Source organism: Nicotiana tomentosiformis, chromosome 9, assembly GCF_000390325.3.
Source record: "Nicotiana tomentosiformis chromosome 9, ASM39032v3, whole genome shotgun sequence".
NCBI classification, from domain to species: Eukaryota; Viridiplantae; Streptophyta; class Magnoliopsida; order Solanales; family Solanaceae; genus Nicotiana; species Nicotiana tomentosiformis.
Window position 1 is genome coordinate 89,416,833 of NC_090820.1, and position 21,087 is coordinate 89,437,919.

The 21,087-nt window shown below is 37.8% G+C and overlaps 2 protein-coding genes across 2 annotated transcripts; both read right to left on the reverse strand.

Moving 5' to 3' along the window:
• Positions 1-5,319: 5,319 nt before the first annotated feature.
• Positions 5,320-7,724, reverse strand: LOC104099196 (small ribosomal subunit protein cS23-like). The gene is made up of 2 exons (XM_009606113.4): positions 7,394-7,724; positions 5,320-5,744 (listed from the first exon to the last, which is right to left on the reverse strand). The coding sequence occupies exons 1-2, from the start codon at positions 7,631-7,633 to the stop codon at positions 5,463-5,465; spliced, it is 522 nt and encodes a 173-aa protein (XP_009604408.1). The 5' UTR covers positions 7,634-7,724; the 3' UTR covers positions 5,320-5,462.
• Positions 7,725-18,189: 10,465 nt separating this feature from the next.
• On the reverse strand, positions 18,190-20,594 carry LOC104107991 (small ribosomal subunit protein cS23-like). Its single transcript, XM_009616939.4, has 2 exons — positions 20,264-20,594; positions 18,190-18,614 (listed from the first exon to the last, which is right to left on the reverse strand). Exons 1-2 carry the CDS (start codon positions 20,501-20,503, stop codon positions 18,333-18,335), a joined length of 522 nt encoding a protein of 173 aa, XP_009615234.1. The 5' UTR covers positions 20,504-20,594; the 3' UTR covers positions 18,190-18,332.
• Positions 20,595-21,087: the final 493 nt, after the last annotated feature.

The window sequence follows — 21,087 nt, forward strand, 5'->3', positions numbered from 1 at the left end:
TCTGTGAGCTAGAGCTCGATCGGCCTCGGTGTTGGTCGGTATTGCTTCTAGAGCTCGATATGGACTCGGGATCAGGTGATGATTCGGACTCGGACCCGGTTTGCCTCTGCCCCTTAAGTTCGAAATCATCTCATCATAGTTCGATTCGGACACGAGCTCGATAATGACTTCGAACTCGGAGTTTGACCTATACCCGAAATTTGAAGCTTGTTTGTACCATCTTCGGAACCCATCTCGATATTACGAAATCTTTCTTCGATCCATTATGTTTCGACCTCGATCAATCGTACGAAAGTCGAAATCTATTTCGACCGTATACAAACAAAAATATGTGATTTAATAAATTAGAACCCATTGTGGGGTGCAACCAGGGAACTATTTCCCACTTTCGTCGCTACTTTGATTCAAAAGTAACCTACTGGTCTGTTACCTGTTGAGATATAATATTTTTAGGTAATAAAAAGTTTGATGTCTTTTATATTTTAAAATTTTAGATAAGATAGTTACTGGATTAATTTAATATAATATCAGAGGTCACTCAAATCTACGTAGAAATGACACCAGTGTGGCACCCTAGGCAAATCCCACATCGACAAAATACGGGAGAGATGCTGGGTATATAAGTAGACATGCCTTAGACTCTAGTGACGCGTTTTAAACCCGTGAGGGCCTAGCCCCAGAGCGGACAATATCATTAGCGAGCTGGGCTATTACAACCAGGTAGCCACTTTAAATGGCTGCTACTTAGGAATTAGCCAGTGCGTCTTGAATTTCAGTTTTTCAGTTCAAATTTATAGGACAAAAATATCCTGCATTGTCCTGAAGTTAAGAGTTTTAGTTTAAAGTTTCGAGATAAAAAATAAATACTGGCTAATTTCTAAATAGCATCCCTGAGAATGACAATATGTGCACTTGTCCCAAATATTATTGCCACCCAAAAGACAATATTTTCACATGTTTAGCCCACGAAGGTGTGTTGAGACATATTCACATACTGTATTTCATTCTTATGATACTCTTTTGTTTTTAGTTTGTTCCAAATTAAAAGAACAAAACCTTTCTATTTTGAAAATTCTTTGACTTTAAAGTTATTATTTTATATTTAATGACATGTTCTTATAACTATAAGAATATTATGTCATGTTTAACACCACAAGTTCGAAAGGTAACTTTTAGAATTTGTAAAAAGCCTTTCTTTTTTATATTCTATATTCAGTCAAATATTATCATACAAAATAAAAAGGACAGTAAATATAATTAAGTAGTGAAAAGTGTAATTTCTCTAATAATTTAAACTTTTCGATGGGATAGTCACGAGATTTAATATTATTGACTCGGTGCAGTGTCTGTCATTCTTGAAGCCTCAACCACCCGCATGGATACATAAGTGTCCGAAAGCTTGCTTGAAATCAGGAATGTCAAAATTTCCCTTCGGAGTTGAAAATTTTCCTGCTAATGTGTGAGGAGAAAAAGCAGCTGCTCTGATGATGGGAGAAGGACCAATTATAGTAATGTTTGATTTCAAAGCTTCCCCGCTATTATCTGTTGCGACATAATATAACTAAATAATAAAATATCAAATCCTACTGTCACCAAAAATGAAAAAATATTTTCACGTACTTGACCTATACAACAACATATTCAGTGTATTTTCACAAGTGGAGTATGGACGTACTTGACCTATGAAATAATATATTACATTACCATAAGGTCTTTGGAAAGGTTATACCAACTTTGCCCTGTGGATCTTCTTGTTCAAAAACACATCTAAAGGCCTTATCATCTGCACCTTTGTGTGTTCTAACAACATTCATTAAAAACAAGCAATAATGCTAGAACATTTTATGTTACTTTTCAACTTGTAGTTGTTCACTACCATAGCTGATAAAGATGGAGTTGAAGGTGAACTTCAGCACATTTGGCATGATTCTAGAACCTTTTTGGAAGAAAGTTTTTATGGTATTTACCCCAATTTGGATGCTCAGTCGAATTTGGATCATTCCAAAAGGGCACGAGGATTCTTTAGGAAGTCTCACATTAGTTAGGCATAACAGATTTAAGAAAACAGTGGTACTTTCCCAAAATTGAAGAGTGACAACCTTAATTAATTGACTATGACAATGGTTTTTTATTTATTTCCTGTGATAGATTCTTTGTCTAGCGGATTTGGTGCCCAATATTATTCATCTAAGTCTTTTTCGCGGTATATAAAAGTTAAACTTGATATAGTAATCACTTCAAAATATGCTACCAAGCAATAATAGCTTGTCATATTAATAAGTTTGTTGACCCCTCCCAAAGGCGGATCCACGATTTAGGAAGATGGGTGCATATTACAAAAGGCGAATTCAGAATATTAATTTTACGGGTACAACTTTTAGTTCTTATTATTGCACCTATTACACTCCTTAAATTATAAGTTTCATTTTTATTTTTTAAAGTAGTGATTTACTATCATCTAGATTTGTACTCCGTGTGGAAAATATTGGAATTAATTGGACTCACTTATTGAATGCACACACTGCCCGGAGCACCTTCCCCTAGATATGCCCCTGCCCCCTTCTATGCCCACAATTGCGACTTTTAAAACTAGTTTAATGGAATTTCACATTTTGGGATGGCGTATTTCTCTTGCCCTTTTGGTACAAACTTGATCATTTCCAGTTTCCTTGTACAAGAAGAAGCAATTTTGCACAGTTTGTTTTGTTTAGGCAGTAAATAAAAACAAGCTTAAAGCAGTTCCAGACTTCCAATCAATCAAACAAATTATATGGATCAAATCAACTTCTATATCATATTCTCAATGCTGCAACAAACACCTTGACAACCAGAATTCCGTTTATATTTTAATTTTCACGGACTATGTTCTCCGAAAAAGTCAATATCAGGCAATTATATGCCTTTCGATTTACCACGGGGAGTAGTCATGCGACGCAAATGAATATAGGGTGTACGCAGCCTTACCCCTGTTGTGAGAAGGTAGAGAGACTGTTACTGATCTGTTGTTCAACACCATGGCAAAAAAATAGCATGTCCGATGATATAGACAACTAACAGCATCACATACGTAATCACATAGTTGTAGAATGGAAAAAAAGATAAGAAGAAACTTCGAAATAAGTAGAATCATATAGCACTACAGAGTAGTCTAAACAGGTAATTTCTTCTGCTTGGTTTCAATAATAGCATTCTATGAGGCAGACACAGAGAGTTGCACACTATAACCTTTTTTACTATCATACTTTGTTTTGTTTCTCTTCCTTATAAAACTGACTCTCGTCATTCATATCTTACCGTGTAGAATAAGGAATAATCAACAACAAACTCAGTGTAATCCCACAAGAGGGGTCTGGGAAGGGTAATGTGTACGCAGACCTTACCCCTACCTTGTGAAAGTAGAAAGGCAGAATAAGGAATCAAACAACGATATTTTGTAGAATTAAGAGGTAATCATAGCATGCATCCAGACTCTGGATTCTAGAGATAGGAACTGAATGACAGTCACTTAATTCCCGCGCCTCTGTAATTACAGACGATTGGCTTCTCAAACAGATTTGATTATGAAAATCTCCAGATGATACCAAAGCATTCAAAATATCAAATAGGATCGGGACAAGACACAACATGCTAAAATGATATTGTGAAAGCACTAGTGGGATTATATACTGGGTTGTTGTTGTTGTTGTTACTCTCTGTTTAGGCATGACATTTTGACTATTACAGGTGAAGAGAGAAATTAACAAAGTACGTAAGCAGTTTCAGCAAACAAATTAGATGTAGTTAAACAATCCAATTTCCTGATGCTAAGCATTAACAGGAAATCAGAGTTTCAAGCATGACTGATAGGAAAGCATATTAGCATCCCTGCAACCAGAAGATATGGGATTGTGTAAGTTACTGAGAGATATCACAAGGCCAAAAAAGAATTAGCATTACCCGACTAGGGGATGAACTACTGGCCTCCAATCATATTACTCATAAGTGTCCCATTCAGTGCTCAGAGTAATTAGTAACTTTTCTCTCTTTTTTTCTTTTTCTTTGAGCTTGGTGAAGAGGGGGGGGGGGGGGGAGTGGAATCCTTAGCTATAAAATAATCAGCTAAGTTCTGCAAATTATTTCAGCAAACAGAATATGTGCAAGTGAATATAGATCAGTATACAAAGGCATCGAGAACGCAAATATAAAGTTCAGGAGATTGACACTTTCCGAAATAAGCACTAGAGAAATTTCATCAATGTTATATTTCCTCTTTTTGTTTGATAAGTCAGAGCTGTTGCATGAACATTCTTTTTATACATTTGTACATGGGAGTTTTCTATATATAAGATTAATCACCAAATAAAAAAAAAGTCAGGAGCTAATAATTACTTCTCTTTCCTTCCAGTTAATTTAATGGACAAAATGATATTCTTTCAACTGGAACATTGTGGAATTCCAAAACAATGTTTGGTATAAAAGAAGATATGCAACCAGATCTTCACAAATCAGATCCAATAACAAAGACAATGAGGACTCAAGAGAACTCCGCACGCCCGACAAACACAATACGTTTTGCAGGAAAAGGATCATAATAAATTTCAAATGAGGACTTTGGAACCAGTAGACCTCATAACCAAACCCCCCTCCCCCACCCCCACCCCACCCAGAAAAGACCAAGAAGAAACAATGAAGTACTCACAGTCCTTGTCCACCAAAGGTGAATTTTCAGTGGAAAGCCATTTCTCAATGTTGTTTCACAAGAGTATCACGGCTATATGATTGAAAATTTTAGCTCCTTTTGTGTATTTATGCTTATCCATTGCGTTGTTTTCCTTCAACAAACATTTGCATGAGTATAAACTTTTCACTAGGAGCCATGACCAAAAGTAGAAATTACTTTGGCAGGAAAACTTTGATTGCATAAACGTTCCAAAAAGAAAACTACATTTTTTTCATCAAACCATACGGAGATGAACAGACAAAATTTCTGCAGTTAATTGTTTCAGAAAATCTAGACAAACATATTCGCAGTAAGCAGTGTATACAGTTACGTGTCTAACAGCTTGCAATTTTGTTAGCCTATAAAATGTTGATTTCATTGGAAAATAAATGCACCTCGAGATTTTTATTTTCAGTCCAATTATGAGAGGCCAACAGGTACTCTTATCTACATTTATCTCATGCCATATGTTAATTCGAATTACAGCCAAATTCCCATCATCAGTACAACTTTATTTCGTTTTTGTTAGATGTTAATGTTCATGAAGCAGAACCAAGGCTAGCATCATATGATATATTATTTACAATATCATTCAAAAACTAAAAAGAAATAGAGGAAAATTAAAGCAAGCAAATTGAATAAGTTTGACTGACCTTTTGAGTGAAACAAGTTACAACAACATGTGCCACATAATAAGCATGTTAGCAAACAAAATGATGACATACAGTGGCAGCACAATACGTAGATCTTGTTCTATGAAGGCTTAGGCTAAATCACCACCACTCTGTTGCCACAAATTGATGATATCGGTAGCCTGATTAAGAAGAATAATTATCTGCTTCTGTGATATCCAAGGTTTGCTCTCCAGCATGATTTTAAGCTCCTCCCAAGCATCTTTTCTAGGCCAAAAATAATAGGGGCTCAACGGAATCGTACCATGACCAGGAATTACTTGGTCCAGTGCAATTCCAATGTTCTTCTCCATCCAAATAAACTTCAACACTAGCCTAGGTTTCTCCAGCGGCTTAACTACCACTCCAAGCTTCTGTACATTCGGTAGATAATAAGAGCCAAACACCAGAATGAAAACGTAGCAAATATAACTAAATAAATAAAAGTCAAACACCACAATAAAGATATTACATGACTAAATAAATCAAAAAATTCCTTTCTCTAACAACTTAAACCTTTTTCTTTATAAGGAGACATTCGGCCAGCATGGTATTAAGCAAACAGATGTAGGCCAAGAAAAGGATAACAATAAATAGGCCTCAATACCAAGCTAGTAGGCAGTGGCTGTATCAATTCTCAATACCATAAATGTTTTGTTTGGTCCATAGTTTTTCAATACTCCGTACTTAAGGTTTATCTAATACTAGGGGTTCTCTAATATACTCTAGTGGTTATATCTCTAATATACTACTCCCTCTCCCTCTGTTTCAATTTCTTTGAACCTTTTTGGAGTACGAGGGTCAATTTGACTGATTTTGGTGTGAATTCGGACATATATTCTTTAAGTTTTTTGAAATAAAATGTACATATTTAGAGACTACATAAAAAATACTATATGTCACAATTGTTAACAATTCTCAATTTTTTTAGAAACTATTTGCAAAAGTATGGTAAAGGAAAATCTTATTTGACTTCCCAAATAGTAATAGGTCCATTCATTTTGAAACGGAGGGAGTACGAGTTTTCTGATAAGCACTAGTTTTGTATTTGATATCCATTGTTTTCTATTGTTTGCTAGATCTGGCTGGATTCCTGTATATACTAGATCTTTTGAAATAACTTCTTTCCATGTAATTTTAGTGTTGTTGCTTCCTCTTTTAACACCTTTAATCACCATGTTTCACATCTAAGAACCGGTGCATCTAGGGGCCTACGTAATACATAGCCAAACCATCTCAAGTGACATTCTCTCATTTATCCTCTATATACGCTCCTTGGCCTTCGGTAACATCCTTATCTCCGCGATGTTCATCTTGTGGATATGCTGGGCTTAATTAAGCGGCCCAACAATCACTCTCATACAGCATTGTTGGCCTTATAGTTCTATAGAGCTTGCCTTTCATTTTGGTACCTATCGCATAATACTCCTATCGCACTCCTCCATTTCAAACATCCTACTTAATGCTATCCGTAACCTCTCCATTTACTATTCCATTCTCTTGAAACATTGAGCCTATATATCTAAACTATCTATATTTAGGTACCTCAATTCAATCTAATCTTAACTCAACTTCATTCCTATCTCGTTGGTTAACTTGCAATGTATGTGTTATGCCCTATCCCTACTTACCCTAAGTTCCTTACTCTCTAAAGTGCTTCTCCATAGCTTGAGCTTGTGATTGACACCCTCATAGTTTCATCAATTAATACAATATCGTTTGCAAAGAGCATGCACCATCGTACCTATCCTATATTTAGATCATTCATAACAAGGGTAAATAGGTACAGGCTTAGCGCACAGACCCATGGAGAAGTCTTGCAGCCATAACTAAATAAAAAAAGTTCCATTAACTTTTTTTTTTTTTTGTGCCTCTACTAGATTCTTACATGTTTTCATGGACTTCATTCTAATTTTTATTGACTGTTAGGATACACCTTTGGGTACAAAAGCTTACAAATTTCAGGAGATGGTTCAATTCACACAATTCAACCAAAAAATAAAGAGAACTGAACCAAAATTACCTCTTTTTGAAGAGGAGCTGAGGAAACAGAATCTTGAGTTGATGTTTCTCCGGCAAAACTTACAGCTGAGGAAGCAAAGACGTCAAAATTTCTTCTGGGTTTAAGTGCTGAGACATTGAACGGTCGAGAAAGAGACTGCTGCTGCTTTGCAAAGGAGACAATTTTAGGTGAAAAGTGTTTCTGAGAAAAAAATGCAGGAACCCAATTCACGGTGGGCAGTGTAGCTGCTGATAACATCATCTTCAATTGCTAATATAATTTTTATTTCTATGTTAAAGAGGTAGAGAGAGAGAGAGAGGAAACTCCTATGAAGAAGACATGCTCTGTCTTTGTGTCATGTTCAAATGTCTAGATAAGAAGAAAACTTGGTTTTTTTCGAAGGCCCAGGCCCAGCGTTCCTTAATAGCCCGACCCACTATCTAATGGACTTTAACACTAATCATTTTGAGATTTTTAATGAGTTATTATGGATTAAATAGAGTTAGACCTCTTTATAATACTACATTATTATAGAAATCGGTGGGCACGATATTGAGTATCGACCCCGAAACGCTATCAAATCTCAAATCTTGGCGAACTTCGTGGCTGACTTTACGCTGGCCTTCGTACCCGAGATTGAAAGATAACTACTGATAAAATTGGGTACCTATCCGGGAGTCTGGACCGTCTTTACGGATGGAGCCTCAAACGCAAAGGGGTCCGGACTAGGCATCGTACTAAAATCTCCCACAGGTAATATAGTATTAGAACTACAAAATTGACTAAAAATGAGGCTGAGTATGAGGCCATGATTGCAGGTCTTGAACTAGCTAGAAGCCTGGGAGCAAAGGTCGTAGAGGCTAAGTGTGATTCCCTTCTCGTGGTAAACCAAGTTAACGGGATTTTCGAAGTCCAAGAAGATCGAATGCAGAGGTACTTGGATAAACTACATGCGACTCTACATCGATTTAAGGAATTGACTTTGCAACATGTACCCCGAGAACAGAACAGCGAGGCTGATGCCCTTGCAAACTTAGGTTCATCGGTCGAAGATGACGAACTCAACTCGGGGATTGTCGTACAACTCATAAGATCGGTGATCGAAGAAGGTCACACCGAGATAAACTCCACGAGTCTAATCTAGGATTGAACAAACAAATATATAGAGTACTTCAAGAACGGGAAGCTTCCATCATGTCTAAAGGAATCGAGAGCTTTGCGCATAAAGGCAGCACGGTTCACCCTGTCCGAAGACGGAATGCTGTTTAGAAGGACGTTCGCTGGACCATTAGGAATATGTTTGGGACCAGGATATACCAATTATATCTTACGGGAAATTTACGAAGGCACTTGTGGAAACCATTCTGGTGCCGATTCGCTGGTCCACAAAGTAATCAGAGCAGGGTATTATTGGACCGATATGGGCAAGGATGCAAGGGAGTTCGTTCGAAAATGTGACAAATGCCAAATACATGTGCCCATGATTCATCAACCCGGGGAGCTACTCCACTCGGTCCTATCTCCATGGCCTTTCATGAAATGGGGAATGGACATCATCGGCTCCCTCTCATCGCCCCCAGGTAAAGCTCAATTTATTTTGTTTATGGCTGATTATTTCTCTAAATGGGTTGAAGCACATGCTTTCGAGAAAGTCAGAGAAAAAGAAGTGATAGACTTCATTTGGGACCACATCATATGTCGATTCGGGATGTCATCCGAGATTGTATGTGATAATGGAAAACAATTCATCGGCAGTAAAGTAACTAAATTTCTCGAGGATCACAAGATCAAAAGGATCCTATCAACACTGTATCATCCCAGCGGGAACGGACAAGCCGAATCGTCCAACAAAACTATCATCTAAAATCTTAAGAAGAGATTAATCGACGCCAAAGGAAAATGGAGAGAAATACTACCCGAGGTCCTATGGGCATACCGCACAACATTGAAATCCAGTACCGGAGCAATGCCATTCTCGTTGGTTTATGGCGTTGAAGCTCTAATCCCGGTTGATGTTGGAGAACCTAACATTAGGTTTCGATATGCAATAAATGAGTCGAATAACGAGACCATGAATACGAGCCTGGAATTGTTGGACAAAAGATGAGAAGCTGCTCTCGTCCGATTGGCCACCCAAAAACAACGGATCAAAAGGTACTATAATCGAAGAACCAATCTTCGACATTTTAAAATCGGGGACTTGGTGCTAAGGAAAGTCACCCTCAACACCCGAAATCCAAATGAAGGGAAACTGGGTCCGAACTGGGAAGGACCGTATCAGGTTCTCGAAATCGTCGGAAAAGGATCCTACAAGCTCGGTGTGATAAACGGCAAACAACTACCGAGCAATTGGAACGTATCGCACCTAAAACGATACTACTGCTAAAGTACGACCCTCCCGTGTTCATTTGTATTTCGAATTTAACCCTTGCAGGTGTTCGACCAGAAACAGGGATGGATTCTTCAACTCAAAGCCTTTAGGTCTGAAAGCACGGGTTGCACTCTTTTTTCCTTAGATCGATTTTGTCCCAAATGGGTTTTTCGACGAGTTTTTTAATGAGGAAACCATTGATCGTGCTAACTTAGAACAATTCAATAGTATTCGAGACCTCTTTACAATCAACCTCGAATACTGAGGGGCATTGCCCTTAAATATTTCAAGTTCTATGCAAGGAATTTACTTCATGGCAACAGGGTCTCGATAGGAAAAATTTGTAATGGGCAAATGGTCAAATGAACCATGCCCACGTAGTTTGCTCGAGCCCTGGCACAAAACATGAACACATGTATAATGACTTATAAAGATAAATTTCTTCTTTACCAATATCTCATATCTCAGAAAAATTCTTCTACTTCATATTCTCGATCTATTATGTAAACAGGCTTAAGGGCCGACCGGGGACTACCATCCGAAAAATCAACGAGATCAAGCTCTATAAAGCCTAAGGGCTACCTTAACTCGAGTTCGAGCAAACCCTCACTCGACCACAAAGCCTAAGGGCTACTTTGCTTCGAGTTCGAGAAATCATCTCACTCGACCATAAATCCTAAGGGCTGTTTTTTACTTCGAGTTCGAGCAAACACTCACTCGGCCATAAAGCCTAAAGGCTACGTTGCTTCGAGTTCGAGAAATCATCCTCACTCGACTACAAAGCCTAAGGGCTAACTTAACTCGAGTTCGAGAAAACCCTCACTCGACTACAAAGCCTAAGGGCTACCTTAATTCGAGTTCGAGCAAACACTCACTCGACCACAAAGCCTAAGGGCTATCTTAATTCGAGTTCGAGCAAACACTCACTCGACCATAAAGCCTAAGGGCTACCTTAATTCGAATTCGAGAAAATACTCACTCGACCACAAAGCCTAAAGGCTACTTTGCTTCGAGTTCGAGAAATCATTCTCACTCGACCATAAAGCTTAAGGGCTATTTTTTTACTTCGAGTTCGAGCAAACACTCACTCGACCATAAAGCCTAAGGGTTGCATTTCCTCGAGTTCGAGCAAACACTCACTCGACCATAAAGCCTAAGGGTTGTTTTTTACTTCAAGTTCGAGCAAACACTCACTCAACCCTAAAGCCTAAGGGCTGCATTTCTTCGAGTTCGAGCAAACCCTCACTTGACCTCAAAGCCTAAGGGCTACTTCGCTTCGAGTTCGAGAAATCATTCTCACTCGACCATAAAGCCTAAGGTCTACGTTGCTTCGAGTTCGAGAAATCATCCTCACTCGACTACAAAGCCTAAGGGCTACCTTAACTCGAGTTCGAGCAAACCCTCACTCGACTACAAATCCTAAGGTCTACCTTAATTCGAGTTCGAGCAAATACTCACTCGACCACAAAGCCTAAGGGCTATTTTTTACTTCGAGTTCGAGTAAACACTCACTCGACCACAAAGCCTAAGGGCTACTTTGCTTCAAGTTTGAGAAATCACACTCACTCGACCATAAAGCCTAAGGGCTGTCTTTTACTTCGAGTCCGAGCAAGCACTCACTCGACCATAAGGCCTAAGGGCTATACTAGTTCGGTTTTGATCAAATTATCTGAACCAGGGCCTTAGGATACAAACTTCACAATTCTATAAGGCAGAAAGGAAGAAAGTTTTTATATACATGTCAAAATCATTTACAAGGGCAACATAGCCTGATCAAATTTCTTTACAAAAGACCAAAAATGGTCTTATAAGAAACACAAAAATACTAAAAGACTTAGTCCTCTCCGGGAGCAGCGTCTTCGCCCTCGAGGCCCCCTTCACTTTCAGATCCGCTCGCACTCCTAGTATCGTCATCATCAGGAAAGGCCAACACTCTGGCTTCAGCTTCAAGCTCCTTAACTTTCTCGATCTCGGCTGTTAGATCGAAGCCACGAGCATAAATCTCTTCGAGAGTCTCCCTTCGAGACTAGTATTTAGCATGCTCGACAACCCAGTTTGCCCAAGCCTAAGCAGCCTCAGCAACCTCTTTTGCTCGAACTTAAGCATCTTTGGCATCAGATCGATAAATGTCCATCATTGCATCAACATTGGCCATGGTTTTCTCGACCTCCGATTTGGCCGCTGCGAGTTTTGTGGCCAATCTCTCTCGATCAGAATTTGCTGAGCTCAACTGAGACTAGAACTCCTCAATTTTCTTGGCTTGCACCAAGGCTTTCTCTTTCAAGCTTTAGAGTTGGGCCTCAGCCTCAGCCAGTTGAGTTCGGGCAGTCTCCTTTTCTGAGGCGAGGCGGTCCATGTTCTTATTCCATTCCTCGGCCTCTGATTTCACTACGTCCAATTCAGCGCGAAGCTGCCTAATCACATTGAACTTTTGCTCGACCTGTAGGACCAAATTATTAGCCATCACTCCTGAGTCAATATCATTAAATTCAAAAATTCTTTGTACCTACTCGGCCAGTTTAACTTGTTCTTTCCGAGATGCTTCTTGCTCGGCCCAAAGTCCTTTTACTTCTCCTTCTCTCTGCTCACTGAGAAGCTTTAAGGCATCTCTCTCCTCAGAAAGCCTTCAAACTTTGACCTCGTACCGGCTCAGCTCCCCTCGGGATTGGAAAAATACCTCGTGACGAAGCATATAAGCCTACAAAAATAAGAAGAGATTATACAAGGAAAGAAAAACACAAGTGTGAAAATTGGCAAAGAAAGTATGAACTTACCCGATTCAGGGCATGTTGGGATTCGTTAAATAGAGAAGGTGCTCCCACCTCGCTCGAGCTCTTCTTTGGAGCCTCTAAATCACTCGAACCGGTGACATATTCTACCCCGATAAAATAACCACAGAAAGGATCCTCCCTTCCATGGACTCCTTCCCCGTGACAAGTCTCCACAGCTTGAGCGTCACGTATCATTGATTGGGAAAAATAAAGGAAAGAGGGGGAATCCCCGATATCTATCACCCCGAGTAGGTCTTTTCAAGCGCCGCCTCCGTCCTGGGGATCCCCAAGCTCGAATTGCACACCGATATCCACAGCTTCTTCGACTGTCTCTTTACCCCAAGGTAAAACATCCTCTGTCCCACTCGGCTTGGGAACTTGGATCGAAATCCCCTCATCGACCTCATAAAGCCTAGTCGGAGCAGTATCAACTCCTACCAATACCGAAGTATTCTAAGTATCGGTGCTAGCCCGTGCACGGGCCAACAACCCGAAATCACTTTCTTCTTCTTCATCCCTTAAACTCAGGACCGAATCCATAGTCAAAGTGATTGTGTTCACCTTGGGTTTATGAGCCACTCTCTTTTTGGGTTTTTGACCCTCGAAGTCCGAGGCCCATTTTCTCTTAATTACCTTCTCTAGTTTTGAGATAGGCGGTAAAACTTCTTTATCACCTGATGGGGGTCTCATAATCGCATCTTTTTCGAATATCATTAGCGGGCTGGGCTATTACAACCAGGTAGCCACTTTAAATGGCTGCTACTTAGGAATTAGCCAGTGCGTCTTGAATTTCAGTTTTTCAGTTCAAATTTATAGGACAAAAATATCCTGCATTGTCCTGAAGTTAAGAGTTTTAGTTTAAAGTTTCGAGATAAAAAATAAATACTGGCTAATTTCTAAATAGCATCCCTGAGAATGACAATATGTGCACTTGTCCCAAATATTATTGCCACCCAAAAGACAATATTTTCACATGTTTAGCCCACGAAGGTGTGTTGAGACATATTCACATACTGTATTTCATTCTTATGATACTCTTTTGTTTTTAGTTTGTTCCAAATTAAAAGAACAAAACCTTTCTATTTTGAAAATTCTTTGACTTTAAAGTTATTATTTTACATTTAATGACATGTTCTTATAACTATAAGAATATTATGTCATATTTAACACCACAAGTTCGAAAGGTAACTTTTAGAATTTGTAAAAAGCCTTTCTTTTTTATATTCTATATTCAGTCAAATATTATCATACAAAATAAAAAGGACAGTAAATATAATTAAGTAGTGAAAAGTGTAATTTCTCTAATAATTTAAACTTTTCGATGGGATAGTCACGAGATTTAATATTATTGACTCGGTGCAGTGTCTGTCATTCTTGAAGCCTCAACCACCCGCATGGATACAGAAGTGTCCGAAAGCTTGCTTGAAATCAGGAATGTCAAAATTTCCCTTCGGAGTTGAAAATTTTCCTGCTAATGTGTGAGGAGAAAAAGCAGCTGCTCTGATGCTGGGAGAAGTAAAGGACCAATTATAGTAATGTTTGATTTCAAAGCTTCCCCTGCTATTATCTGTTGCGACATAATATAACTAAATAATAAAATATCAAATCCTACTGTCACCAAAAATGAAAAAAATATTTTCACGTACTTGACCTATACAACAACATACTCAGTGTATTTTCACAAGTGAAGTATGGGCGTACTTGACTTATGAAATAATATATTACATTACCATAAGGTCTTTGGAAAGGTTATACCAACTTTGCCCTGTGGATCTTCTTGTTCTAAAACACATCTAAAAGGCCTTATCATCTGCACCTTTGTGTGTTCTAACAACATTCATTAAAAACAAGCAATAATGCTAGAACATTTTATGTTACTTTTCAACTTGTATTTGTTCACTACCATAGCTGATAAAGATGGAGTTGAAGGTGAACTTCAGCACATTTGGCATGATTCTAGAACCTTTTTGGAAGAAAGTTTTTATGGTATTTACCCCAATTTGGATGCTCAGTCGAATTTGGATCATTCCAAAAGGGCACGAGGATTCTTTAGGAAGTCTCACATTAGTTAGGCATAACAGATTTAAGAAAACAGTGGTACTTTCCCAAATTTGAAGAGTGACAACCTTAATTAATTGACTATGACAATGGTTTTTTATTTATTTCCTGTGATAGATTCTTTGTCTAGCGGATTTGGTGCCCAGTATTATTCATCTAAGTCTTTTCTGCGGTATATAAAAGTTAAACTTGATATAGTAATCACTTCAAAATATGCTACCAAGCAATAATAGCTTGTCATATTAATAAGTTTGTTGGCCCCTCCCAAAGGCGGATCCACGATATAGGAAGATGGGTGCATATTACAAAAGGCGAATTCAGAATATTAATTTTACAAGTTCAACTTTTAGTTCTTACTATTGCACCTATTACACTCCTTAAATTATAAGTTTCCTTTCTTTTTTTTAAAGTAGTGATTTACTATCATCTAGATTTGTACTCCGTGTGGAAAATATTGGAATTAATTGGACTCACTTATTATATGCTACATCATCCATTACAACTAATTTTAATATACATATTTCGTTTAATCATATAAGATTTTAAGATGACAAAAGAAAAATAGGAGTTTCAGTGTGTGTGAATTTTTTAAAAAATAAACCAAACGAAGAAAGAAAAAAGTAGTACTTGATTAATACACAAAATTGACACCAGACATGACCATCTCCCGTAGGCGCCTAGTTCTATAAGAAAAAAAAAAAAAAAGATTGATATAAGATTTGAACTCGCAACTTCACATGCAGAGGTGTATCCGATAATCATCGCATGATATATGATACTTTGAGCTTGAATGTGCCCCGTGGACCTTCCCCTAGATACACCCCTGCCCCCTTCTATGCCCACAACTGCGACTTTTAAAACAAGTCACTTTAATATTTTTTAAACTAGTTTAATGGAATTTCACATTTTGGGACGGCGTATTTCTCTTGCCCTTTTGGTACAAACTTAATCATTTCCAGTTTCCTTGGACAAGGAGAAGCAATTTTGCACAGTTTGTTTTGTTTAGGCAGTAAATAAAAACAAGCTTAAAGCAGTTCCAAACTTCCAATCAATCAAACAAATTATATGGATCAAATCAACTTCTATATCATATTCTCTATGCTGCAACAAACACCTTGACAACCAGAATTACGTTTATATTTTAATTTTCACGGACTATGTTCTCCGAAAAAGTCAATATCAGGCAATTATATGCCTTTCGATTTACCACGGGGAGTAGTCATGCGATGCAAATGAATATAGGGTGTACGCAGCCTTACCCCTGTTATGAGAAGGTAGAGAGGTTGTTACTGATCTGTTGTTCAACACCATGACAAAAAAATAGCATGTCCGATGATATAGACAACTAACAGCATCACATACATAATCACATAGTTGTAGAATGGAAAAAAAGATAAGAAGAAACTTTGAAATAAGTAGAATCATAGAGCACTACAGAGTAGTCTAAACAGGTAATTTCTTCTGCTTGGTGTCAATAATAGCATTCTATGAGGCAGACACAGAGAATTGCACACTATAACCTTTTTTACTATCATACTTTGTTTTGTTTCTCTTCCTTATAAAACTGACTCTCGTCATTCATATCTTACCGTGTAGAATAAGGAATAATCAACAACAAACTCAGTGTAATCCCACAAGAGGGGTCTGGGAAGGGTAATGTGTACGCAGACCTTACCCCTACCTTGTGAAAGTAGAAAGGCAGAATAAGGAATCAAACAACGATATTTTGTAGAATTAAGAGGTAATCATAGCATGCATCCAGACTCTGGATTCTAGAGATAGGAACTGAATGACAGTCACTTAATTCCCGCGCCTCTGTAATTACAGACGATTGGCTTCTCAAACAGATTTGATTATGAAAATCTCCAGATGATACCAAAGCATTCAAAATATCAAATAGGATCGGGACAAGACACAACATGCTAAAATGATATTGTGAAAGCACTAGTGGGATTATATACTGGGTTGTTGTTGTTGTTGTTACTCTCTGTTTAGGCATGACATTTTGACTATTACAGGTGAAGAGAGAAATTAACAAAGTACGTAAGCAGTTTCAGCAAACAAATTAGATGTAGTTAAACAATCCAATTTCCTGATGCTAAGCATTAACAGGAAATCAGAGTTTCAAGCATGACTGATAGGAAAGCATATTAGCATCCCTGCAACCAGAAGATATGGGATTGTGTAAGTTACTGAGAGATATCACAAGGCCAAAAAAGAATTAGCATTACCCGACTAGGGGATGAACTGCTGGCCTCCAATCATATTACTCATAAGTGTCCCATTCAGTGCTCAGAGTAATTAGTAACTTTTCTCTCTTTTTTTCTTTTTCTTTGAGCTTGGTGAAGAGGAGGGGGGGGGGGGGGGAGTGGAATCCTTAGCTATAAAATAATCAGCTAAGTTCTGCAAATTATTTCAGCAAACAGAATATGTGCAAGTGAATATAGATCAGTATACAAAGGCATCGAGAACGCAAATATAAAGTTCAGGAGATTGACACTTTCCGAAATAAGCACTAGAGAAATTTCATCAATGTTATATTTCCTCTTTTTGTTTGATAAGTCAGAGCTGTTGCATGAACATTCTTTTTATACATTTGTACATGGGAGTTTTCTATATATAAGATTAATCACCAAATAAAAAAAAAGTCAGGAGCTAATAATTACTTCTCTTTCCTTCCAGTTAATTTAATGGACAAAATGATATTCTTTCAACTGGAACATTGTGGAATTCCAAAACAATGTTTGGTATAAAAGAAGATATGCAACCAGATCTTCACAAATCAGATCCAATAACAAAGACAATGAGGACTCAAGAGAACTCCGCACGCCCGACAAACACAATACGTTTTGCAGGAAAAGGATCATAATAAATTTCAAATGAGGACTTTGGAACCAGTAGACCTCATAACCAAACCCCCCTCCCCCACCCCCACCCCACCCAGAAAAGACCAAGAAGAAACAATGAAGTACTCACAGTCCTTGTCCACCAAAGGTGAATTTTCAGCGGAAAGCCATTTCTCAATGTTGTTTCACAAGAGTATCACGGCTATATGATTGAAAATTTTAGCTCCTTTTGTGTATTTATGCTTATCCATTGCGTTGTTTTCCTTCAACAAACATTTGCATGAGTATAAACTTTTCACTAGGAGCCATGACCAAAAGTAGAAATTACTTTGGCAGGAAAACTTTGATTGCATAAACGTTCCAAAAAGAAAACTACATTTTTTTCATCAAACCATACGGAGATGAACAGACAAAATTTCTGCAGTTAATTGTTTCAGAAAATCTAGACAAACATATTCGCAGTAAGCAGTGTATACAGTTACGTGTCTAACAGCTTGCAATTTTGTTAGCCTATAAAATGTTGATTTCATTGGAAAATAAATGCACCTCGAGATTTTTATTTTCAGTCCAATTATGAGAGGCCAACAGGTACTCTTATCTACATTTATCTCATGCCATATGTTAATTCGAATTACAGCCAAATTCCCATCATCAGTACAACTTTATTTCGTTTTTGTTAGATGTTAATGTTCATGAAGCAGAACCAAGGCTAGCATCATATGATATATTATTTACAATATCATTCAAAAACTAAAAAGAAATAGAGGAAAATTAAAGCAAGCAAATTGAATAAGTTTGACTGACCTTTTGAGTGAAACAAGTTACAACAACATGTGCCACATAATAAGCATGTTAGCAAACAAAATGATGACATACAGTGGCAGCACAATACGTAGATCTTGTTCTATGAAGGCTTAGGCTAAATCACCACCACTCTGTTGCCACAAATTGATGATATCGGTAGCCTGATTAAGAAGAATAATTATCTGCTTCTGTGATATCCAAGGTTTGCTCTCCAGCATGATTTTAAGCTCCTCCCAAGCATCTTTTCTAGGCCAAAAATAATAGGGGCTCAACGGAATCGTACCATGACCAGGAATTACTTGGTCCAGTGCAATTCCAATGTTCTTCTCCATCCAAATAAACTTCAACACTAGCCTAGGTTTCTCCAGCGGCTTAACTACCACTCCAAGCTTCTGTACATTCGGTAGATAATAAGAGCCAAACACCAGAATGAAAACGTAGCAAATATAACTAAATAAATAAAAGTCAAACACCACAATAAAGATATTACATGACTAAATAAATCAAAAAATTCCTTTCTCTAACAACTTAAACCTTTTTCTTTATAAGGAGACATTCGGCCAGCATGGTATTAAGCAAACAGATGTAGGCCAAGAAAAGGATAACAATAAATAGGCCTCAATACCAAGCTAGTAGGCAGTGGCTGTATCAATTCTCAATACCATAAATGTTTTGTTTGGTCCATAGTTTTTCAATACTCCGTACTTAAGGTTTATCTAATACTAGGGGTTCTCTAATATACTCTAGTGGTTATATCTCTAATATACTACTCCCTCTCCCTCTGTTTCAATTTCTTTGAACCTTTTTGGAGTACGAGGGTCAATTTGACTGATTTTGGTGTGAATTCGGACATATATTCTTTAAGTTTTTTGAAATAAAATGTACATATTTAGAGACTACATAAAAAATACTATATGTCACAATTGTTAACAATTCTCAATTTTTTTAGAAACTATTTGCAAAAGTATGGTAAAGGAAAATCTTATTTGACTTCCCAAATAGTAATAGGTCCATTCATTTTGAAACGGAGGGAGTACGAGTTTTCTGATAAGCACTAGTTTTGTATTTGATATCCATTGTTTTCTATTGTTTGCTAGATCTGGCTGGATTCCTGTATATACTAGATCTTTTGAAATAACTTCTTTCCATGTAATTTTAGTGTTGTTGCTTCCTCTTTTAACACCTTTAATCACCATGTTTCACATCTAAGAACCGGTGCATCTAGGGGCCTACGTAATACATAGCCAAACCATCTCAAGTGACATTCTCTCATTTATCCTCTATATACGCTCCTTGGCCTTCGGTAACATCCTTATCTCCGCGATGTTCATCTTGTGGATATGCTGGGCTTAATTAAGCGGCCCAACAATCACTCTCATACAGCATTGTTGGCCTTATAGTTCTATAGAGCTTGCCTTTCATTTTGGTACCTATCGCATAATACTCCTATCGCACTCCTCCATTTCAAACATCCTACTTAATGCTATCCGTAACCTCTCCATTTACTATTCCATTCTCTTGAAACATTGAGCCTATATATCTAAACTATCTATATTTAGGTACCTCAATTCAATCTAATCTTAACTCAACTTCATTCCTATCTCGTTGGTTAACTTGCAATGTATGTGTTATGCCCTATCCCTACTTACCCTAAGTTCCTTACTCTCTAAAGTGCTTCTCCATAGCTTGAGCTTGTGATTGACACCCTCATAGTTTCATCAATTAATACAATATCGTTTGCAAAGAGCATGCACCATCGTACCTATCCTATATTTAGATCATTCATAACAAGGGTAAATAGGTACAGGCTTAGCGCACAGACCCATGGAGAAGTCTTGCAGCCATAACTAAATAAAAAAAGTTCCATTAACTTTTTTTTTTTTTTGTGCCTCTACTAGATTCTTACATGTTTTCATGGACTTCATTCTAATTTTTATTGACTGTTAGGATACACCTTTGGGTACAAAAGCTTACAAATTTCAGGAGATGGTTCAATTCACACAATTCAACCAAAAAATAAAGAGAACTGAACCAAAATTACCTCTTTTTGAAGAGGAGCTGAGGAAACAGAATCTTGAGTTGATGTTTCTCCGGCAAAACTTACAGCTGAGGAAGCAAAGACGTCAAAATTTCTTCTGGGTTTAAGTGCTGAGACATTGAACGGTCGAGAAAGAGACTGCTGCTGCTTTGCAAAGGAGACAATTTTAGGTGAAAAGTGTTTCTGAGAAAAAAATGCAGGAACCCAATTCACGGTGGGCAGTGTAGCTGCTGATAACATCATCTTCAATTGCTAATATAATTTTTATTTCTATGTTAAAGAGGTAGAGAGAGAGAGAGAGGAAACTCCTATGAAGAAGACATGCTCTGTCTTTGTGTCATGTTCAAATGTCTAGATAAGAAGAAAACTTGGTTTTTTTCGAAGGCCCAGGCCCAGCGTTCCTTAATAGCCCGACCCACTATCTAATGGACTTTAACACTAATCATTTTGAGATTTTTAATGAGTTATTATGGATTAAATAGAGTTAGACCTCTTTATAATACTACATTATTATAGAAATCGGCGGGCACGATATTGAGTATCGACCCCGAAACGCTATCAAATCTCAAATCTTGGCGAACTTCGTGGCTGACTTTACGCTGGCCTTCGTACCCGAGATTGAAAGATAACTACTGATAAAATTGGGTACCTATCCGGGAGTCTGGACCGTCTTTACGGATGGAGCCTCGAACGCAAAGGGGTCCGGACTAGGCATCGTACTAAAATCTCCCACAGGTAATATAGTATTAGAACTACAAAATTGACTAAAAATGAGGCTGAGTATGAGGCCATGATTGCAGGTCTTGAACTAGCTAGAAGCCTGGGAG

Bases quoted from the DNA above. Each gene is read 5' to 3' on its own strand.
- LOC104099196 (XM_009606113.4), bottom strand. From the start codon at position 7,633: ATGATGTTATCAGCAGCTACACTGCCCACCGTGAATTGGGTTCCTGCA. The intron at 5,745-7,393 runs GTAATTTTGGTT...CCGAATGTACAG, and splicing joins CAGCTCCTCTTCAAAAAGAG to AAGCTTGGAGTGGTAGTTAA.
- LOC104107991 (XM_009616939.4), bottom strand. From the start codon at position 20,503: ATGATGTTATCAGCAGCTACACTGCCCACCGTGAATTGGGTTCCTGCA. The intron at 18,615-20,263 runs GTAATTTTGGTT...CCGAATGTACAG, and splicing joins CAGCTCCTCTTCAAAAAGAG to AAGCTTGGAGTGGTAGTTAA.